General features: G+C 57.8%; 1 protein-coding gene across 2 annotated transcripts in view; it reads right to left on the bottom strand.

Annotated features, from left to right (window-relative positions):
• Nucleotides 1–248: 248 nt before the first annotated feature.
• WNT10A (Wnt family member 10A) overlaps nt 249–17,885 on the bottom strand; it is a 49,542-nt gene continuing 31,905 nt past the window's right edge. For both annotated transcript variants that reach the window (XM_048868760.2, XM_048868761.2), the window contains one exon: nt 249–900. In XM_048868760.2, coding sequence (XP_048724717.2) covers nt 433–900 — 468 coding nt within the window. In that variant the 3' untranslated portion in view covers nt 249–432. The remainder of the gene's footprint in view (nt 901–17,885) is intronic.

Genomic DNA, 17,885 nt, shown 5'->3' on the forward strand with positions numbered 1-17,885 from the left:
TGAGCCGGGCGGGCGAAGGGAGACTGCTGGGATATTTAGTCCCCTGCTCCCTGGAGGTCTCTGCCCGTGTCCACACTGGGTGGGGACGGAGCTTTTGCCGGAGCTGCTCACGAATGGCCCGAATCCCATCCAGCCTCTGCAGCCCGTGGGCTGTGGCTAATGCTGTCCCTGAGCAGAAGGAAGGGTACATAGCTCGGAAACGCCCCCCACCCTTCCCTTCCCACCCCACCCCACCCCTGCCCCGCCACAGAGTTGCCCTGCGGGTCCCGGCGTGGGGTCTCTCCCCGTCCGGGAGCAGCGCCGGGGTCTGCCCGGGCCGTCGTCTGACCGCTCCCCGCGGCAGGGGCCGGCGCGGCCCCGGAGAGGGCGGAAGGAGCGTTAACCGGGCTGGGCGGCGCCGGCCGGGGCCAAGGGAAGCCGCGCCGGGCCGCCTCACTTGCAGACGCTGACCCACTCGGTGCGGCGGCAGTCCTCACAGGCCACGAAGCAGCACCAGTGGAATCTGCAGTGGCAACGCTCGCTGCGGGTCTGGCGCAGGATGTTGTGGCCCCGCCCGCAGCACAAGCTCTCGCAGTTGTCCATGCCCGGGCTGCTCTTGTTGCACAGCCGGCCCTGGGTGCCCAGGGAGTCCAGGGCCGGCTCCCGCTCGCAGAAGTCGGGCGATTTCTCGAAGTAGATGAGGTCGCCAACGCTGGCTCGGCGCCGGTGGCGCACGGGGCCTGGCTCCAGCTGGCCCGTGTTCCTGTTGTGGGGCCGGATCAGCGTGGCCCCGGAGAAGCGGTCCTTGAGCAGGGAGCCCACCAGGCGGAACTCGGGGGTCACCTGCCAGCACGTCTTCAGCTGGCAGCTGCCGGAGGTGCCGTGGCACTTGCATTTCCTCCGCATGTTATCCAGCACCACCTGGGGGGACAAGGGGGTTCGTTAAGCCCAGCACAGCACCCCCTGCTGCAAACGCAGTGCAGACAGCAAACCAGCCCCCGTGTGCAATTGGAACTGAGCCGCGAGCTCGCTGCCGGAGCAGCGCCTGCCTTTGCTATGGCTCGTTAACGAGCTGCGTTAATCGTCGAGGACAAAGGGGACTCCGAACATGGGGGATCGGTCACAGCAGCCACGTAAGCCCTGGTCTTTAGGGAAGAGGGTTGATGGTACCTGAACGGGCCGGCTAGCGAAAGTGCACAGGCCTGGGCCTGGAGCCCCAGGTTGGAGTCGCGGCTCAGTGACCGTGGCCCTTTGGGGACATGCGCTGGGCAGCCGGAGGCCTGGCTGCTCGCACGAGGACACGGCAGGCTGGCTTTGACGGAGCACAGGAGGCTCCGTGGGTTAGCCCCACCCACCCAGAACCCGGCTACGAAGGGCAGCTCCCGCGGCGTGGCTGCAATTGTCACTCAAGCTGGCTTTGATCTCGCTGGATCGCCACTAGCGAGCTGCTGTCACACCTCCCGCCTGCAGACCCTCCGTTTTCCCAGCAGTCAAATGGGGAAACTCCCTCCCTGCCTCCCAGGAGAGCTGTGAAGATAAAACTCCTCACTGAGTGGGAGGTGCTCGGCTGCTCCGGTGAGGGGTTGAGTTTAGCTCGAACGGACACGCTCGTAAACCCCAGTGCGGACACAATGCGAACGGTTTATGCAGGGCAGCTTACGGCTAAAGGGGGCTGGACCAAACCTGCCTGTCCTGCTTGCGCTAAACATCCACTCGTGTTAAAACATCTCTGAAAACGCCAGCATGGCGGAGCCGCTCGCTGCTTTTGCTGGGCAGCCGCCCCAGCACGCAGGCTTGGAAATAGAGCCAGCTAGCACGAAAACAGCTGCTCGTGAGCGCTAAACTCTGCTGCCCTCATCAGCAGGGTCTTCTCCATTCCCCACCCACTTCCATGATCGATCCACCTTCTCCTTCCATTTACGCAGCCAGCATGCACCACTAAAGTCATCCAGCTGAGCCGGCCGGTTTCTGGGCACTGCCATCTCTTTCTCGGTCAATTAGGCTTCTCACAAAGGCTGCTTGCTGTTTGCCGTTCCAAGGGAATTCACACTGGATTCCCCCAGTTAGGAGCCAGAAACTCTTGAGTAACTTGGAGCCGCCTACTCCAAAAGCAGAGGTGGCCCCTAATATGCCGAGCTAAAGGAAAATCTCCATGAGCTGTTAGCAGTACAGGTCATAGGACACACTATTGAGCAGTTCTGATTCCAGTCAGTAGAGGGCAGCAGTCTCTTTGACACAAACAGGGATGGAGCTAGAGAGATCCATTACCTTACAATACCACACACACACAGGATTGTACTTTGACAGATGGTTGAAACAGAACCACAAGGTTTTTAGGCAAAACAGAGCAAAAAATCAAATCCCCCCATGTCTACCTCTTCCACCTGGGCTCTGGCAGACCTGGAGAGATTTGATTGATTCTCTTGTCCTTTCTTATGACAAAACAAAAGTCTTCTCCTGGAGCCAGAGTCTGACCCCGGAGCCCCTCTCAGTTCTGTTTAAAATTCAGAAATCCAGAGATTTTATACAGCCGTGTTGGAGTGTGTCCCCACCTCCTGCCCTTCCTCTCTATACCCCCACTCTGCCTGGGTCCCCTCCACCCTTCATATAACCAGACTTTGGGTCAAAAATACCAGCATCTGCCTTGCCTGTGACTCTCAGCACAGGGACTGTAGCATTATTGTCTGTGATGTAGTGGTGGGGGGAGGGACAATGGAGGGGTCCCTGTGATATATGTTGGGGGAGGATGTACATATGGGGTGTGTGTGGGGGTGTGTGTCATATCTGCCCTGTAAAAGATTGTATAACAATAGTGTTGCCAACTCACGATATTTGGTTTATTTCTTAAAGCCCCAGCTCCTGGAGTCCTGTGATTATGAGGAGACTCGGGTTTCATTTAAACAGGAAAATGAAGTACGGGCCAATGGGAGTTAGGTGCCTAAACACCTTTGAGGATCTGGACCCTTGTTGCAGAGGAAAGCGTGAAAACCTGGCATGAGCATGACGTAAAGGCTCAGGAACCAGCCAGCCTAACCCAGGATAACCACACCACCCATGTGCTGCAGCCGTGAAAAAGGCAAACACGATGGGAAGCCGTGTGAGGCGAGGCGTTCCCCATCGAGATAGGGATGTGTTAATGCCATCGGACCGGGCTGTACACACGGTGGGCCGCCCACCTTCAAGGAAGATGAATTTGAAGAGGAATCGATGTTGAGACGACCAGGGGGATGGAGGGCCGCTCTTACGAGATCTGATTGCTGTCTCTAAATGCAGCAGGGGGGCAAACCCCAGGAAGGGAGGAGAGTTATGGTAGCCAAAGGGGATAAACTGGCCATGCATAGACACAGGCTGGGAAGGAGAAGGAGGTTTCTAAGCAGCGGAGGTGGGAAGAATGGGGGCCAAGACACCTGTCTGCTCTGAAGATGGAACTTGATCGGTTTACGAAGGGGATGATCTGTGGGGGCAGCTGACCCAGGACGTCCCTCCCCATCCAATGGTCTGATTCCTAAGCAGAACCACTTATTTATTATTCCTAAAGAGTGTGGGATTGTGGGGCCCTGACTCGCACTGTCTGAATGGTGGGGGCCGGCAGCGTCGTGGTTCCCGGCTCCCCCCAGCAGTCGTGACGCAGGGCGTGGGCATGGCCCGGGTGGTGGGTTTGGCTGGTGCCATGCTGGGTGCAGGTGGCATGCTGGCGTGGGCGGGTGGTTAGCCCCGGTCAGCAGACAGGCCTCTGGTCTCCGCGTGGGGACGCAGCAGGCCTGTACTTGGGGCGGGGCAGGGGAGGGCAATGCCGCGTGCGGTTGCTGCAGGGTGTGGGCGGACAGGGCAGGTGTTTGTGGTGTTGGCCAGGAGCCGGGAGTTGGTTGTTCGTGGGGACTCGGGGAGGGGGGTTTGATTTGTTTGATGTGGGTGGCCACGGCCTGTGTGGGTGGAAGAACATTGGCCAAAGGCTGGCTGGAAGCCAGAGCGTTCCCCTGGAGTCTGCCGCTGCTGAGAGCCAGGGTGCAAGGAAAGTGTAGAGCTGGGTGTGAGCAGGAACGGAGACTGGCACTGAGCCAGGAGGGGCCTGATCACTGGCCCCCCCGGGCCGCACACACCGTCCCAGGGGCAGGGCAGGGTGATCCCACCAGATGCCCCTGGGTGTGCCAGCCTGGAACACAGTGTCAATATCCTGCAATCCAGGCTATTGAACCACCTCCCTCCCGCCCACCCACCCAGCAGGGTCGCCAGCCCACACAGCTGCTACTCCGGACCCCCCGAACTGCCTCGCTAGCACGTCCCGGTGGGGGAGAGCTCAGCACCTCCAACCCGGGAAACCCCGGCTCTGGGAGGGGAAGGAAGGGGGTTTGCTGGGGCTGAACAGGTAATTCCGGCTCGCTGGGCCCAGAGCCAGCGGGGCCAAGCGCAGCATCGGTACCCATCCCAAGATCTCAGGGCTTTGCCCTCTGCCCGTGAACAGCTGTGCCCCCTAGTACCACGAGTGTATCCCGGCAGCATCCCAGTGCACCTGAGAGCAGCCGGCCCAGCCTTGGTCTGCCTGTCCAGACAGCTGGATGAGGATGTTCCTTGGAGACCCCTGGCACGACTCTGGTGCCCTGCCCAGGGTGAGGGTAGCCCCGGGGTTGGCCTGTTGGGGGCGCTAGTCTCACCTTCGCCCAGCACAGCCCTTGCTTCTAAAACCTCTGGAGCACAGATTGGGCAGCCCCCCACCATGTGGTAACCCTGTAATAAGGAAAATTAGCACCAAATTCCAGAGCACGAAGAGCTGGGAGGCATTCACCACTTTGAAGTCTTTGCAATGCGTTTCGTGGTGGGAAGGCAATTTCTTGTGCACTGTCCAGGGCGCCTGCCTCAAGGCAGTGCAGCCTGGCATGGACGCTGGTGCCAGCCCCTTCCTGCTGCAGAAGGTCCCACTGGAGCCGCACCAGGATGGCCAAGCCCCAAAAGGCCCCGAGTGACCGTGGTTCAGCAAAACACTCGGACGCTTCTCAGACCCAGCGCTCCGAGCGTCCTGCTGCACTCCGTGGCACCCGTCCCGTACCCCCTCTGGCGCCACCGGATGCCCAAATAGCTGTGGTCGTGAAGCCCCTCTCCCCTCTACAGCTGCCCGTCTGTTTCACATGTATCCGCAGCCGCCCCCCGTGAACACTGCACTGTGGAATGACAACTCCGGTCACACGACTTCTCCAGAGTGCTGCGACCTGCCTGCTTGGCACCGAGGGCTCAGCTCCCTACACTGGTCTCCCCTCTCTGCCTCCAGAGCCCTCCACGGGCCAAGCTACCTGAGACGCCCCCTCACCCTGCAGTCCCTGGGCCATCGGCGCACACGGGCTCACCTGGGGGACCTGCTGCTGGGCCTTTGGGATCGAACCCCCTTTGCCTTCGTTGTCCCTGGAGCGAGAGGAGGGGGAAGAGGCAGATGCCCTCATCTCTATGGCAGAGGGCAAGAACTGCAGCCTCGGGAGCCGGTGGGGATAGCGTGCTGCTCAGTTGCGGCACAGACAGGAGCCAGGCCAGTGCGTGGAACAAGCTGGAGGGCTCAGAGCCTCCATCTTCTCCCGTATTTCCATGCGGGCTAGAAATCCTGCGGGAAGGGCTAGCACCACTTCTCCCTGTTCTATCCCGCCTCAGGTGCACGCACGCTGGGCCGTGTTACCCCTTGCTCCATCGGCACTGTCTCCTGGGCACAGAAGGGCTCAGCTGAAGCCAGTGCTGTGTTCCTAGTGGCTAGAAGGAATGTTACATTGTTGCAACGGAGGGTCTAGCATGCACCTGTGTGACGTTATTGACTTGAACTGGGACTATATAGATCATTGTTGCAACCAAGGTCCTGTAGTGGCACCAAATCTTGTATAAAGGGGGTCAAATGAGGTGTCTAAGACAAAGTTATGGTTTGCTGGTTAGGATGATGCTGTCTGTATATGTGTATCATTTTTGTAGTTGAAGTTATGAATATTGGCTCTGTATTGTCTGCAGTTCAAACTTATGCTCTGCTTCTGGGGGACACCCCAGACAAGCTGGTGTCAGCTCTGCCTAGCTGGCTGGATGGCCCATTAGGGACCATCAGCGACACAACTGACCCACTGAGAGAAGGCAGACACGCCTGGGGACTCAGCCAGGTGTGCAGGGACCTGTCTAGGGACAGGACTCTGAAGTGTTTCCAGGCCATGGGATGGGCAGCTTGTCTTTGGGACACAGAAAGCAGAGACCACATGGCAAGAGACTATACAAAGCTGCTGCAGCTCCTCCGTCTTGTCTTCAATCCTGCTTCTGACCTCTGGAGGGACTTGGCTACAAACTGAAGCTTTGAACCAAGGACTGAAGGACCCATCCCAGCTGGGGATGTTCTCCAGGGACTTGATTTGAACCTGCCGTTTATTCCATCGCTGCTACAAGCCTGAACCAAGAACTTGGCCATCACTTTATGTCATTGATTCCATTTCACCAATTCTAGCTCCCGTCTGTATCTTTTCCTTTTATGAATAAGCCTTTAGATTTTAGATGCTAAAGGACTGGCAACAGCATGATTTGTGGGCAAGAGCTGACTTGTACATTGACCTGGGTCTGGGGCTTGGTCCTTTGGGATCAGGAGTACCTTTTTCTTTTACTGGGGTATTGGTTTTCATAACCATCTGTCCCCCTACCAGTGGCACTGGTGGGGATACTGGGAAACTGGGGTGTCTAAGGGAATTGCTTGTGTGACTTGTGGTTAGCCAGGGGGGTAAAACCAAAGTCTTCTCTGTCTGGCTAGTTTGGTTTGCCTTGGTGAGCATAGAATAAACGGCAGGTTCAAATCAAGTCTCTGGAGAACATTTGATGCCACTACAGGACCTTGGTTGCAACAATGATCTATACGGTCCCAGTTCAAGTCAGTAACGTCACAACCTGTCTCTAGGGTCCAACTCTGCTCTCAGTGACACTGACATAACCACGGGGCTAATGTTAGGTGGGAGACAGAGCTGTGACCAAAAGCTTTGGAGCTTGGAGTGGAGGTAGCTGCTGTGATCTCTGGCTTTGTCCCTGGCCCGTGTCTGTTCAAGGTGCAGCACAGTGGCCTGGAAATCCCAGTGAGGGCCCTGGGCATGTTATCAGGGTCCAAGGCAGCAGCCCAGCTATGTATCTGAGCTGCACCTTGCTGGGGAGACTCCACCCCATGGCCCCTTCTCAGAGAGCGCCCGCCTAGCACACTGTAGGTCCCACACCTGCCCTGACAGCGGTGCCCCACTGAAAGAGTCCCTGCGGCTGTGAGGTCACGGAGGTCTGCTGACGCCTGCACCAGCCCTGACCGGGGCTCAGCCACACGCAGCCCTCGAATGTGAGAGCAAAGTAACTGAAAGGGCAGTGTCTGTCCCCCCCCCCCCCCATCCCTCCCAAGCTCTCAGCTCCAAAGGTGCTGCACAGACACCGTGTGCCAGGCAAGAGCTCACAGTCCAAGTAGCCCAGGCCAACAAAGAAAGGACTGTTATCCCCACTGCACAGATGGGGAAACTGAGGCCCAAAGCCATTAGACTGCAACGCAGCCAATCCAGCGATGTCGAGCTCCACAGGGCTGCCCTGGGTCTAAGCTCAGAGACAGGCTGGTCCCTGCTAGTGCATGTTAGCAATGTGTGAGCTAAACTTAACCCCTCTTCGGAGTTAAGCTCCATGGTCCCACAGGGCAGCTGGGGCCCAGCTGGGAATCAAACCCGGCCCTCCCAAGTCCCATTAACCACTAGCTCAGCCATTCTTCCGTGCCTGGACACACCTCTGTCCCTTGTTCACTGACACACATGTCCTTGCACATGCATGCTTGGGCTCCCCCACCCCCACCCCCACCCAGTGCTTCCCACACACACCCAAAGCATTTTATTGCCATTCTTAACTCCGGGAAGCCTTTGTTGTGAGATTAATAGGCTCCCGCTCCCCTTTCATCTCAGCCCTCTGATCCTGAGTGCTCCATAAAATACAACCCTACAAGGGAGCTGGGCTCTGAGGTCCCGTCCCCAGCCCTCCCTCGGGCCCCATTCTCAGCTGTTCTGTTCCTGTGTTATGGCCTTGGAAACCCCCTCTCCAAGGGGATGGACCACTGCCGACTAGCCTGGGCCAGGAGCCAGCTGTGGCTGAGAAGAAGCTCCATTTTGGGTCACGGTCCCAGGATTCCCATTTATCAGCTGTGACCGTCCCAGGCCAGCTGGGAGCGAAGCCTCCCCGGCCGTGTAGGTGGAGGGATACGGAAAGCAGTATGCATCAAACTGCTCTCTACACCATTGCTAAGAGCGCTGCGAAACGGGGGGCACACCCCGGCCACGTGGGGACGAGTAGAGGTTTATAGGCACCCATTTGGGGTGGCTTCCGCACTGCATCCATCCCAAAGCCATGCCAGTGAAACCTGTGCCCCAGCCCAGCCTGTAAGCCCAACAGAGCAAACACGGATTAGTGGGGAGCAATGGCGCCTCATGCCCTCTCTCCCCCCTTCCGTCTCAAGCGGTCACCAAGCGCTTTGCAGGGTGGGCTGAACCCTGCAGGATTACTGAAACCCCTCAGCACCTAGCGCAATGGGGACCTATGCAAAGACAGGAATCGCTACACCACCACTCAAATGCAGCCACCTCTGGGCTGGAACATGGCAGCTGATTAACTGTTCACAGCAAAACTCCACAGCAGTTTGCTATGGGAGTCTCTTCACTTCTGTCTTCATCTTTGTGTGTGTGTGTGTGTTACAAAATATAACTATAAAATAAAATAAAAACTCAGCTTTGAAACCAGCTAGTCATGCCCACAGTGTCACATGAGTTCCTAGCCCTGATAGTGTCCTTCCCCTTCCCCAGATGTTTTATACCCATTTGTCGCCTCTCATGTGGAATTAGAATATTAACTCTGTGCGGCAGGGCCCTCTGTTTTTGTACAGCTACTAACACAATGGGATGACAGCCCTGCTTTGTGGCTTGTGGCCCGCTGCATTGCAAGTACTAATCACATCTCACCGCCCCTGCAGGGAGAGAGGTGGATGATAAAGACCCTGAGTTAGTCTGGCCAGGAGTCCCCCGGTAAATAGCCCCGTTCTTGGAGAAAATACCATGAGAGAAGCTGGGACTGGATGGCACGGGATGGATCATTGCCCTGTTCTGTTCATTGCCTCTGAAGCATTCAGCACCAGCCGCTGTCAGAGACAGGACACTGGGCTAGACGGACTCTTGGTCTGACCCAGTGTGACCGTTCTGATGAGAGTTTAAGGAGCTGGGTGATCTGGGCTGTCTCTGCTCTCCATGCTGGCTGCGGTTTTCTAGGTGCCCTGGTTGCTCGGTGGATCAGGTTTTACACTCAGCAGACGCGTGGCACCACCCTGCTTGGCGATCGCAGGCCGGGCAATCACCTGGCCAGGCAGCAGCGTGCGCACTGCACAGGGCCGGGCGTTCATCCTTGAAGCTGCACCGCACAATAGCCAGCCAGCGACGCCCTCCAGCATCATCCGGGGCCATCGCTCACTCTCACGGCCCCAGCGTGAGGCCCGGCGGGCTGGCTCCGGGAGGGGCAGCTGGGCGGGGGTGATGATAATGCCTCCCTCTAGCTTAGTTGTACCCAAACAGCTGCTAATGAAGAGATCACCAACGGCCTCCAAGAGGGAGTGATGGAAGAACCAGTGTCCGGACAGCGCCCTGGAGCGTCTCTTGCAGGGACGGCAGCTGAGGAGACAGGAGCAAGGCTGGGCTGCGGCCCTGCGGCTTTGCCCTGAGCCCAGCCTATCAGACTCTCCCAGTACAAACCTCTAGCACCTTTGCAGAGGTTCTTGCAAGCAGGGTGAGCTCACACCAGCATAGCCAGGGATCTGAATATGCCTGCGCTCGGGGTTTGCACTTGAGCAGCTTCACCACTGGGTGCAATTGCAGCAATCCCCAGTGTAGACAGAGCCTCAGTCCAGTCTTTGTGGCCGGGACAACCAGGCACTGGCAGATTTCAGGTGCTTTTTCACCCAGGCAGGCAGATTTGCAGTTTCTATGTTGGTAGCAGGGACCATGGCCTGTTTTTGCCTCCAGTCTCAACTCAGGGTTCACTCAGGAACATTCTCATAGGCGGGGTCAGGAATGAGAGAGGAGACTTGAAATAATACGGGCAGGAATCTGTGTCCTATACACTTTCGATGACTGGCTGGAACACAATTGTTGTAATCGCATGTGTGATTCCTTATGGCGCCCTGCTGGACAGAAATGTTCCATTGTGTGTCCTTGGCTGTGTACCGCAGCTAGCTAGTGGAGATTTCCCTTCAGTGTGTGATCAGGGCTCTTGGACCAGGAGGCCCCGGATTCTATCCTAGCTGTAGCCATGGCGTTTCAAGTGGCCTCCACATGCAACAGACCATGCCGCCTGTGTTCTGCAACGGCAGCTGGCACGTCCTAGATGGCCACCGGTTTGTCACAATATCATGTTCTGTTCTTGTCCCTGAGACCAGCTGTCATGGAGTGTGGGGGAGTCCAGGCCCTGCACCCCTCTTCCTGGGATTCACTGAGACTCTCAGCCAGCCAGTAAAACGGAAGGTTTATTGGACAACAGGAACACAGTCCACAACAGAGCTTGTGGGTACAACCCGGACCCCTCAGTCAAGTCCTTCTGGGGGAGCAGGGAACTTAGACTCCAGCCCTGGGGTTTCCTGCGTTCCATCACCCAGCCCCAAACTGAAACTAAACGCCCCCCAGCAGGCTCCCTTCTGCAGCTTCTGTTCACATTCCTGGGCAGAGGTGTTACCTCCCCGTCCCCAGCCTGGCTCAGGTGACAGGCTCTCAGGTCTCCCATTGAAACTCCCCTGCCACATTCCCAGGTCAACGCTCCCCCCATCCTGCTGCATCACATCTCTCCCCCCTTTGAGACTGAACTGAGCGGGGTCACTGTGACCAGTGACCTGGGGAAGTTCGGGGCCCCCTCTCCGGGACAGTGCATCCGCTATCAGGTTGGCACTTCCCTTCACATAGACCACGTCCATGTCGTAATCCTGCAGGAGCAGGCTCCATCTCAGGAGCTTGGCGTTGGCTCCTTTCATCTGGTGCAGCCAGGTCAGGGGAGAGGGGTCGGTGTAGACGGTGAAGTGTCGCCCGAAGAGATAGGGCTCTAGTTTCTTGAGGGCCCACACCATGGCCAGGCACTCCTTCTCGATGCAGATGCCCGGCTGAAATCGGCCTTTATCACCCCTCTGGGGCTCTATGAGTTCCTGACCCTGCCTTTCGGCCTCAAGAGAGCGCCGGCCACCTTCCAGCGTCTAGTGGACCAGCTCCTGAGGGGGATGGAGAGTTTTGCCGTAGCTCCCGGGGTAGCAACTTCTTGCTCTGGTACACGATGGGGTGTTTCTCCCCTTTTTCATCCTCCTGCATTAACACTGCCCCCAGTCCCGTGTCGGAGGCGTCGGTGAACACCACAAAAGGCTTGTCAAAGTCTGGGTTTGCCAGAACTGGGCCACTGACCAGAGCCTCCTTCAGCGCCCGGAAAGCCTCCTGGCACTGCTCGGTCCAGACCACCTTGTCTGGCTTCCCCTTCTTGCATAGCTCGGTGATGGGGGTGGCTATGGCGCTAAAGTGGGGCACAAATCTTCGGTAGTATCCTGCCATCCCAATAAAGGCTTGGACCTGCTTTTTGGTGTGGGGAGCGGGCCAGTCTCTGATCACCTCCACCTTGGCTGGTTCCGGCTTTAGGCGGCCGCTCCCCACCTGATGGCCCAGGTAAGATACTTCCGCCATCCCCACCTTGCACTTCTCCGCTTTTACAGTCAGCCCAGCCCCCTGGAGTCGGTCCAGCACTTGTCTAACCTGGGACACGTGGTCCTCCCAGGTCTGGCTAAAGACACAGATGTCATCAATATACGCCACGGCAAAACTCTCCATCCCCCTCAGGAGCTGGTCCACTAGGCGCTGGAAGGTGGCCGGCGCTCCCTTGAGGCCGAAAGGCAGGGTCAGGAACTCATAGAGCCCCAGAGGGGTGATAAAGGCCGATTTCAGCCGGGCATCTGCATCCAGCGGCACTTGCCAGTAGCCCTTTGTAAGGTCCATGGTGGTAAGGTACCGAGCTCCTCCCAGCTTGCCTAGGAGCTCGTCAGACCTGGGCATGGGGTAGGCATCAGATACAGTGATGGCATTGAGCTTCCGATAGTCCACGCAGAACCGGACCGACCCGTCCTTTTTGGGGACCAGCACCACCGGCGAGGCCCAAGGGCTGGCAGATGGCTGGATCACCCCCAAAGCCAGCATGTCCCGGACCTCTCTTTCCAGGTCCTGAGCAGTTTTGCCTGTGACTCGGAAGGGGGAGCATCTTATCGGCAGGTGCGACCCTGTCTGCACCCGTTGGACAGTCAGATTAGGGTGTCCAGGCTGGCTGGAAAACAGCTGTCGGTACGGATGCAGCACCCCCCTGACCTCAGCTTGCTGGGCAGGGGTTAGCTGATCCGAGAGGGGAATTGTTTCCAGGGGGGAACCAGCTCTGGTCCCAGGGAATAGATCTACTAAAGGGTCATCTCCCTGCTCCTCCCACTGTCCACACACGGCCAACACCACATTCCCCCTGGCATAATATGGCTTCTTCATGTTCACATGGTACACCCGGCGGTGGTGCGCCCGGTTCGACAGCTCCACCACATAGTTTACCTCATTGAGCTGCTTGATGACCTTGAAAGGGCCCTCCCAGGCGGCCTGTAGTTTGTTCTTTCTCACGGGGATGAGAACCATCACCAGATCCCCGGTGGCGTAGGCACAGGTCCGCGCTATGCGGTCATACCAGACCTTCTGCTTCCTCTGGGCTCTGGCCAGATTCTCCCTGGCCAGGCCCATGAGTTCAGCCAGTCTCTCTCGGAAGATCAGGACATACTCCACCACTGACTCTCCATCGGGAGTGGCCTTCCCCTCCCACTCGTCTCTCATCAGGTCCAGGGGGCCCCTTACCCTCCTTCCATATAACAGTTCAAAAGGCGAAAATCCGGTAGACTCCTGGGGCACCTCCCTGTACGCGAACAGCAGGTGAGGTAAGTACTTGTCCCAGTCCTGCGGGTGCTGGTTCATAAAGGTTTTCAGCATCATCTTTAGCATCCCATTGAACCTCTCCACCAGCCCATTGGGGGGTGATAAGCTGAGGCCCAGTCGTGCCGGACCCCACATTTCTCCCACAAGCACCGGAGCAGGGCCGACATGAAGTTGGAGCCTTGGTCTGTCAAGACTTCCTTGGGGAACCCCACTCGGCTGAAAATAGTCAAGAGCGCATCGGCCACGGTGTCTGCTTCAATGGAAGCTAAGGGCACTGCCTCGGGGTAGCGGGTGGCAAAATCTACCACCCCCAGAATGTATTTCTTCCCCGACCGGTTCGTCTTGCTGAGAGGCCCCACGATGTCCATGGCCACCTTCTGGAAAGGCTCCTCTATGATGGGCAAAGGTCTCAAAGCCGCTTTCCCCTTGTCCCGGGCCTTCCCCACCCTCTGACAGGGGTCACAGGATCGGCAATACTGCCGGACAGTGGTAAAGACCCCGGGCCAGTAAAAGTTCTGTAGCAACCTCTGCCGGGTGCGCCGGATTCCCTGGTGCCCTGCGAGGGGGATGTCATGGGCCAGGTACAGGAGCTTGCGGCGATACTTCTGGGGGACCACCAGCTGCCTCCTGATCCCACAGGACTCTACTTCCCTTGTGGGAGCCCATTCTCGGTACAGGAACCCCTTCTCCCACAGGAACCTCTCCTGGCAGCCTCTCCTCATGGTCCGTACCACCCTGAGGTCGGCCAGGTCCCTGAGCTTCCGCAAGGAGGGATCTTTCCTCAACTCGGCCTGGAACTCAGCGCCTGGGGAAGGGATGGGGACCGGTTCCCTCTCACTGGCCGGGTCTGAGGCCTCCGCCTCTCTGAGTCGTGCCCCTCAGCGCTCCCCCCCACCAGGGTAGGGTCCTGCGCCTCCGGTGTGGTACCCTCCCCGAGGTCAGGGAGCAGTGGCCCTCGCCGGCTCTGGCTACGGGTCACAACCAGGGCGATCTGGGGCTTGCTTGGCCAGTCCTCTAGGTCTCCCCCCATCAAAACTTCAGTGGGCAAATGGTGGTGCACCCCCACATCCTTGGGGCCCTCCTTGGTTCCCCATTTCAGGTGTAACCTTGCCACGGGCACCTTAAATGGGGTCCCGCCCACCCCTGTCAGGGTCAGGTAGGTGTTGGGCACCACCCGATCTGGGGCCACCACCTCGGGCCGGGCCAGCGTCACCTCCGCACCCGTATCCCAGTATCCATTGACCTTCCTCCCATCCACCTCCAGGGGAACAAGGCACTCTCTCCGGAGGGACAGCCCCGCGCCCACCCTGTAAACCGAGCACCCTGAGTCCCGAGCATCCAGCCCTCTGGCGGGGCTGGCCTGGGGTACTCTTCCCTCCCAAACAGGTGGTAAACTGGCAGCCCCCCTTGCCTGGGCTGTCTTCCCCTCGTCCAGCGGGGTCCCTACCCAGTTAACCCTGGGTAGGTTGGGTCTGCTCAGTTTGTCCCTGAGCCCAGGGCACTGGGTCCGTACGTGGCCTCTCTGGCCACAGTGATAGCAGCTCAGGTCACGTTGGTCCCCTCGAGCAGGTCGGAGGGGCCCGACGCCAGGTGTTCCCCTTTGGAGGGGGTTCTCCCTATTTCCCCGCTGGGAGGCCCCATGGTGACTCTCTCTCTGCATCGGGGGGGGGGGCCTGTTCTTTTGGGACTCCTCCTGGCTACCCCGACCGACTGTTCACAAACTTGTTGGCCAGCTGCCCTGTGTGCTGTGGGTTCTCTAGCTTTTTGTCCACCAACCACAGCCTCAGGTCGGAAGGGCACTGTTCATACAGTTGCTCCAGTACGATTAGGTCAAGCAGGTCGTCTTTAGCTTGGGCCCCAGATGTCCACTTGCGGGCACATCCCTGCATCCGGTTGATCAGTTGTAGGTAGGTGACCTCAGGCGTTTTACACTGACTCTGGAACCTTCTCCGGTACATCACGGGGGTCAGCCCAAACTCACGGAGCAGGGCCTGTTTGAACAGTTCGTAGTCCCCTGCCTCCGCCCCTGTCATTCGGCTGTACACCTCCACGGCTTTGGGGTCCAGTAAGGGGGTGAGAAACTGGAGCCTGTCTGCAGGGTCAACCCTGTGCATCTCGCAGACATTCTCAAAGGCTGTCAGGAAGCATCTATGTCCTCCCCCTCCTTCCGCTGGGCCAGGAAGCACTTATCAAAGTTCCTTGCAGTCTTGGGTCCCCCCACACTCACCGCAGCCAGGGCCCCACTGCTCCTCAGCCTGGCCAGCTCCAGTTCATGCTGTCTTTGTTTCTCCTTCTCCTGACGCTCCCTCTCCTTCTCCTCCTGCTCATGCTTACCTTGTTTTTCATGATCCTCCAGCTCCCTCATTTTCATCTCCCTCTCCCATTCCAGCCGCCTCCGCTCCAAGGATGGGGAGCTCCGCCGGGAGGATCCCCTGCTGGCTGCCGGGGTCAGGGTGCCCTCGGTATTCGCTGGGCTTCCCCCAACCCCTCCCCCAGGCATAGGTAGGAAGGGTCTCGGGAGGTCCTGGGCACCAGTCTGACCCCTCCTAGCCCGGTCAGCCCAGGGCCCACGCTGTGTCTGCCGGGCGGCTTCCCTCAGGGACAGGGATCGGGTCATCCAAGCGATCCCCCTCCTCCAACTGGGCAATCAGCTGTTCCTTGGTGGACCTCCCAATGCGCAGCCCCCTCTGCCTGCACAGCTCCACCAGGTCGCTCTTAAGGCGTTTAGCGTACATCTCCCTGCTGGCCACTCACAGGCCTGGGCGGCTTTCCATGGTTTCCAGGAAAAACCCCGAGGGTGCCAGTCCTTCTTGAGGTCACTACCTCTTTGCCAGGGTCGAGCTGCAGACTCCTCCGCCCCTGGGACCGCTCGCTGCAATCCCCCGGGGGACCCTGTTACTGCAAAAGTCCTTCTCTCTGGTCACACACTCCCAGGGGTTAACCGCCCCCTGAAACTGTCTCTCGCTGAATCTTTAGCACGCCTGGTCCCCGTCAATCCCCCTTCATTTTACTGTTCCCCAGTCACTTACTGCAGGAAGTGCCGTTCACGGGGTGCAGTACATCCCACCACTGCCACCAGTTGTCACGGAGTGTGGGGGAGTCCAGGCCCTGCACCCCTCTTCCTGGGATTCACTGAGACTCTCAGCCAGCCAGTATAACAGAAGGTTTATTGAACAACAGGAACACAGTCCAAAACAGAGCTTGTGGGTACCCCCAGGACCCCTCAGTCACGTCCTTCTGGGGGAGCAGGGAGCTTAGACCCCAGCCCTGGGGTTCCCTGCGTTCCTCCACCCAGCCCCAAACTGAAACTAAACCCACCCAGCAGGTTCCCTGCTGCAGTCTCTGTTCACATTCCCGGGCAGAGATGTTACCTCCCCCTCCCCCTCCTGGCTCAGGTGACAGGCTCTCAGGTCTCCCATTGAAACTCCCCTGCCACATTCCCAGGTCAACACTCCCCCTCCTTGCTGCGTCACATTGTCACACCACCCCGGGGCCGCACTGGGCTCGAGTTAGATAAAATGGTTCCCCGCCTGCTAGCCACAGAGAAGCCATAAGGAGGGTCCATGTCTGGCTCAGAGGACTCTGCATGCCATTCGCCCCTTGTTACTAGAGTAATCTCATGGTGCAATGCCCCAGAACACCTGTGTTAGACAGGAGGGCACACTAGCCAACCATGGTGGTCCCTTCTGCCCTTAAGGGGACTCAGAGTTCTGAGCATCTTACTTGTGGTGTGACCAATTGTGTGGTCTCTCCTTGCTTGGGGGTAGAGACCTATATTAACCCCCGCTAGGCAGCTGTGTGGGTGTGCACACAGTGTGTATATTGCCCAGAGCATACACAGGCTATTACACTGGTAGCTGGTAAAAATGATCCACAAGCCGACCCACATACAGGTGTTCTGATGGCATCCCAGTAACCACACGAGCAACGCAAGAGCCACCAGAACCCTGGGCCCGCTCCACATCCCAGGTTCCTCTTCTGCTACATTATTACACACACTATGTTTAGAGAACACTGAGGTTGCAACACTGAGCAGTCAAAAGTTAGGAAATACCAGAAGGAAGGGCGCCCACATAACCTTAATTCAGCCCCCTTGTGTGTATGCATTATGGCTCTTTTGTCCCTTCGGTATTCAAATCAGGCGTTTTCCTCCTCTGCACTTCCTGGGTCCAGCAGGGGGGTAACTGAGGACCCAGGATATACACAGCCAGGAGGAGCAAATGCAGGGAAAGTCTGGATCAGCCCCGGCATCCCGGGGCTGGAGCACGCTCAGCCACTGTGTGGGGATGGCGCATGTGCTGTCCGGTCACATGTAGAAGCTGAAAGGGGACTGAGCGTGCTCAGTGAGGTTGGAATCAATGGGAAATTTAGCTGCGGAACTCTAACAAGGTTCTACTGAGCACGTGTAAACTGAGATTTTTCAGAGGCCTATAACTTGGCCAAATTTGGGCAGCTTTTCTTGGGAATAATAAAAGACTCATCCCAGTGACCAGGGTGACCTCCCCACCAAATTTTAAGCCCCTGCGCCAAAGCACGGACACACTAGAACTTCTCAAACAAAAGGCCCTATGAATTGTTTTAACAGGGACAGAACAATATATTGTCCCCTCCTCTCGTTCTCGGAAAGGGCTGCACCATTTCTGCTGAACCTGTCCAGGAAAATGCAGCCTGAGGCAGATGCCCAGCTTTGAAAATGTCAGCTTGGATGGTTGAAGTTTGGCAAAGTTATAAGCGACTGAAAATAGGGCCTTATAATGGGAGGTGTTAGAGAACCTGAACTGTGGGTAGGACTACGAGCAGACTAGGACAGTCAATGTGAAGCAGCAAGCAAGGGCCTGATTCTCCCATGGGCTTCATTATGAAAGGGCTCTGTGTGTGTGTGCGTGTGAGCATGTGTTTTACACACATACTGCCTGTTCAGAATGAAGC

The sequence above is a fragment of the Caretta caretta genome, chromosome 11 (genome assembly GCF_965140235.1).
Source record: "Caretta caretta isolate rCarCar2 chromosome 11, rCarCar1.hap1, whole genome shotgun sequence".
Lineage (NCBI taxonomy): Eukaryota > Metazoa > Chordata > Testudines > Cheloniidae > Caretta > Caretta caretta.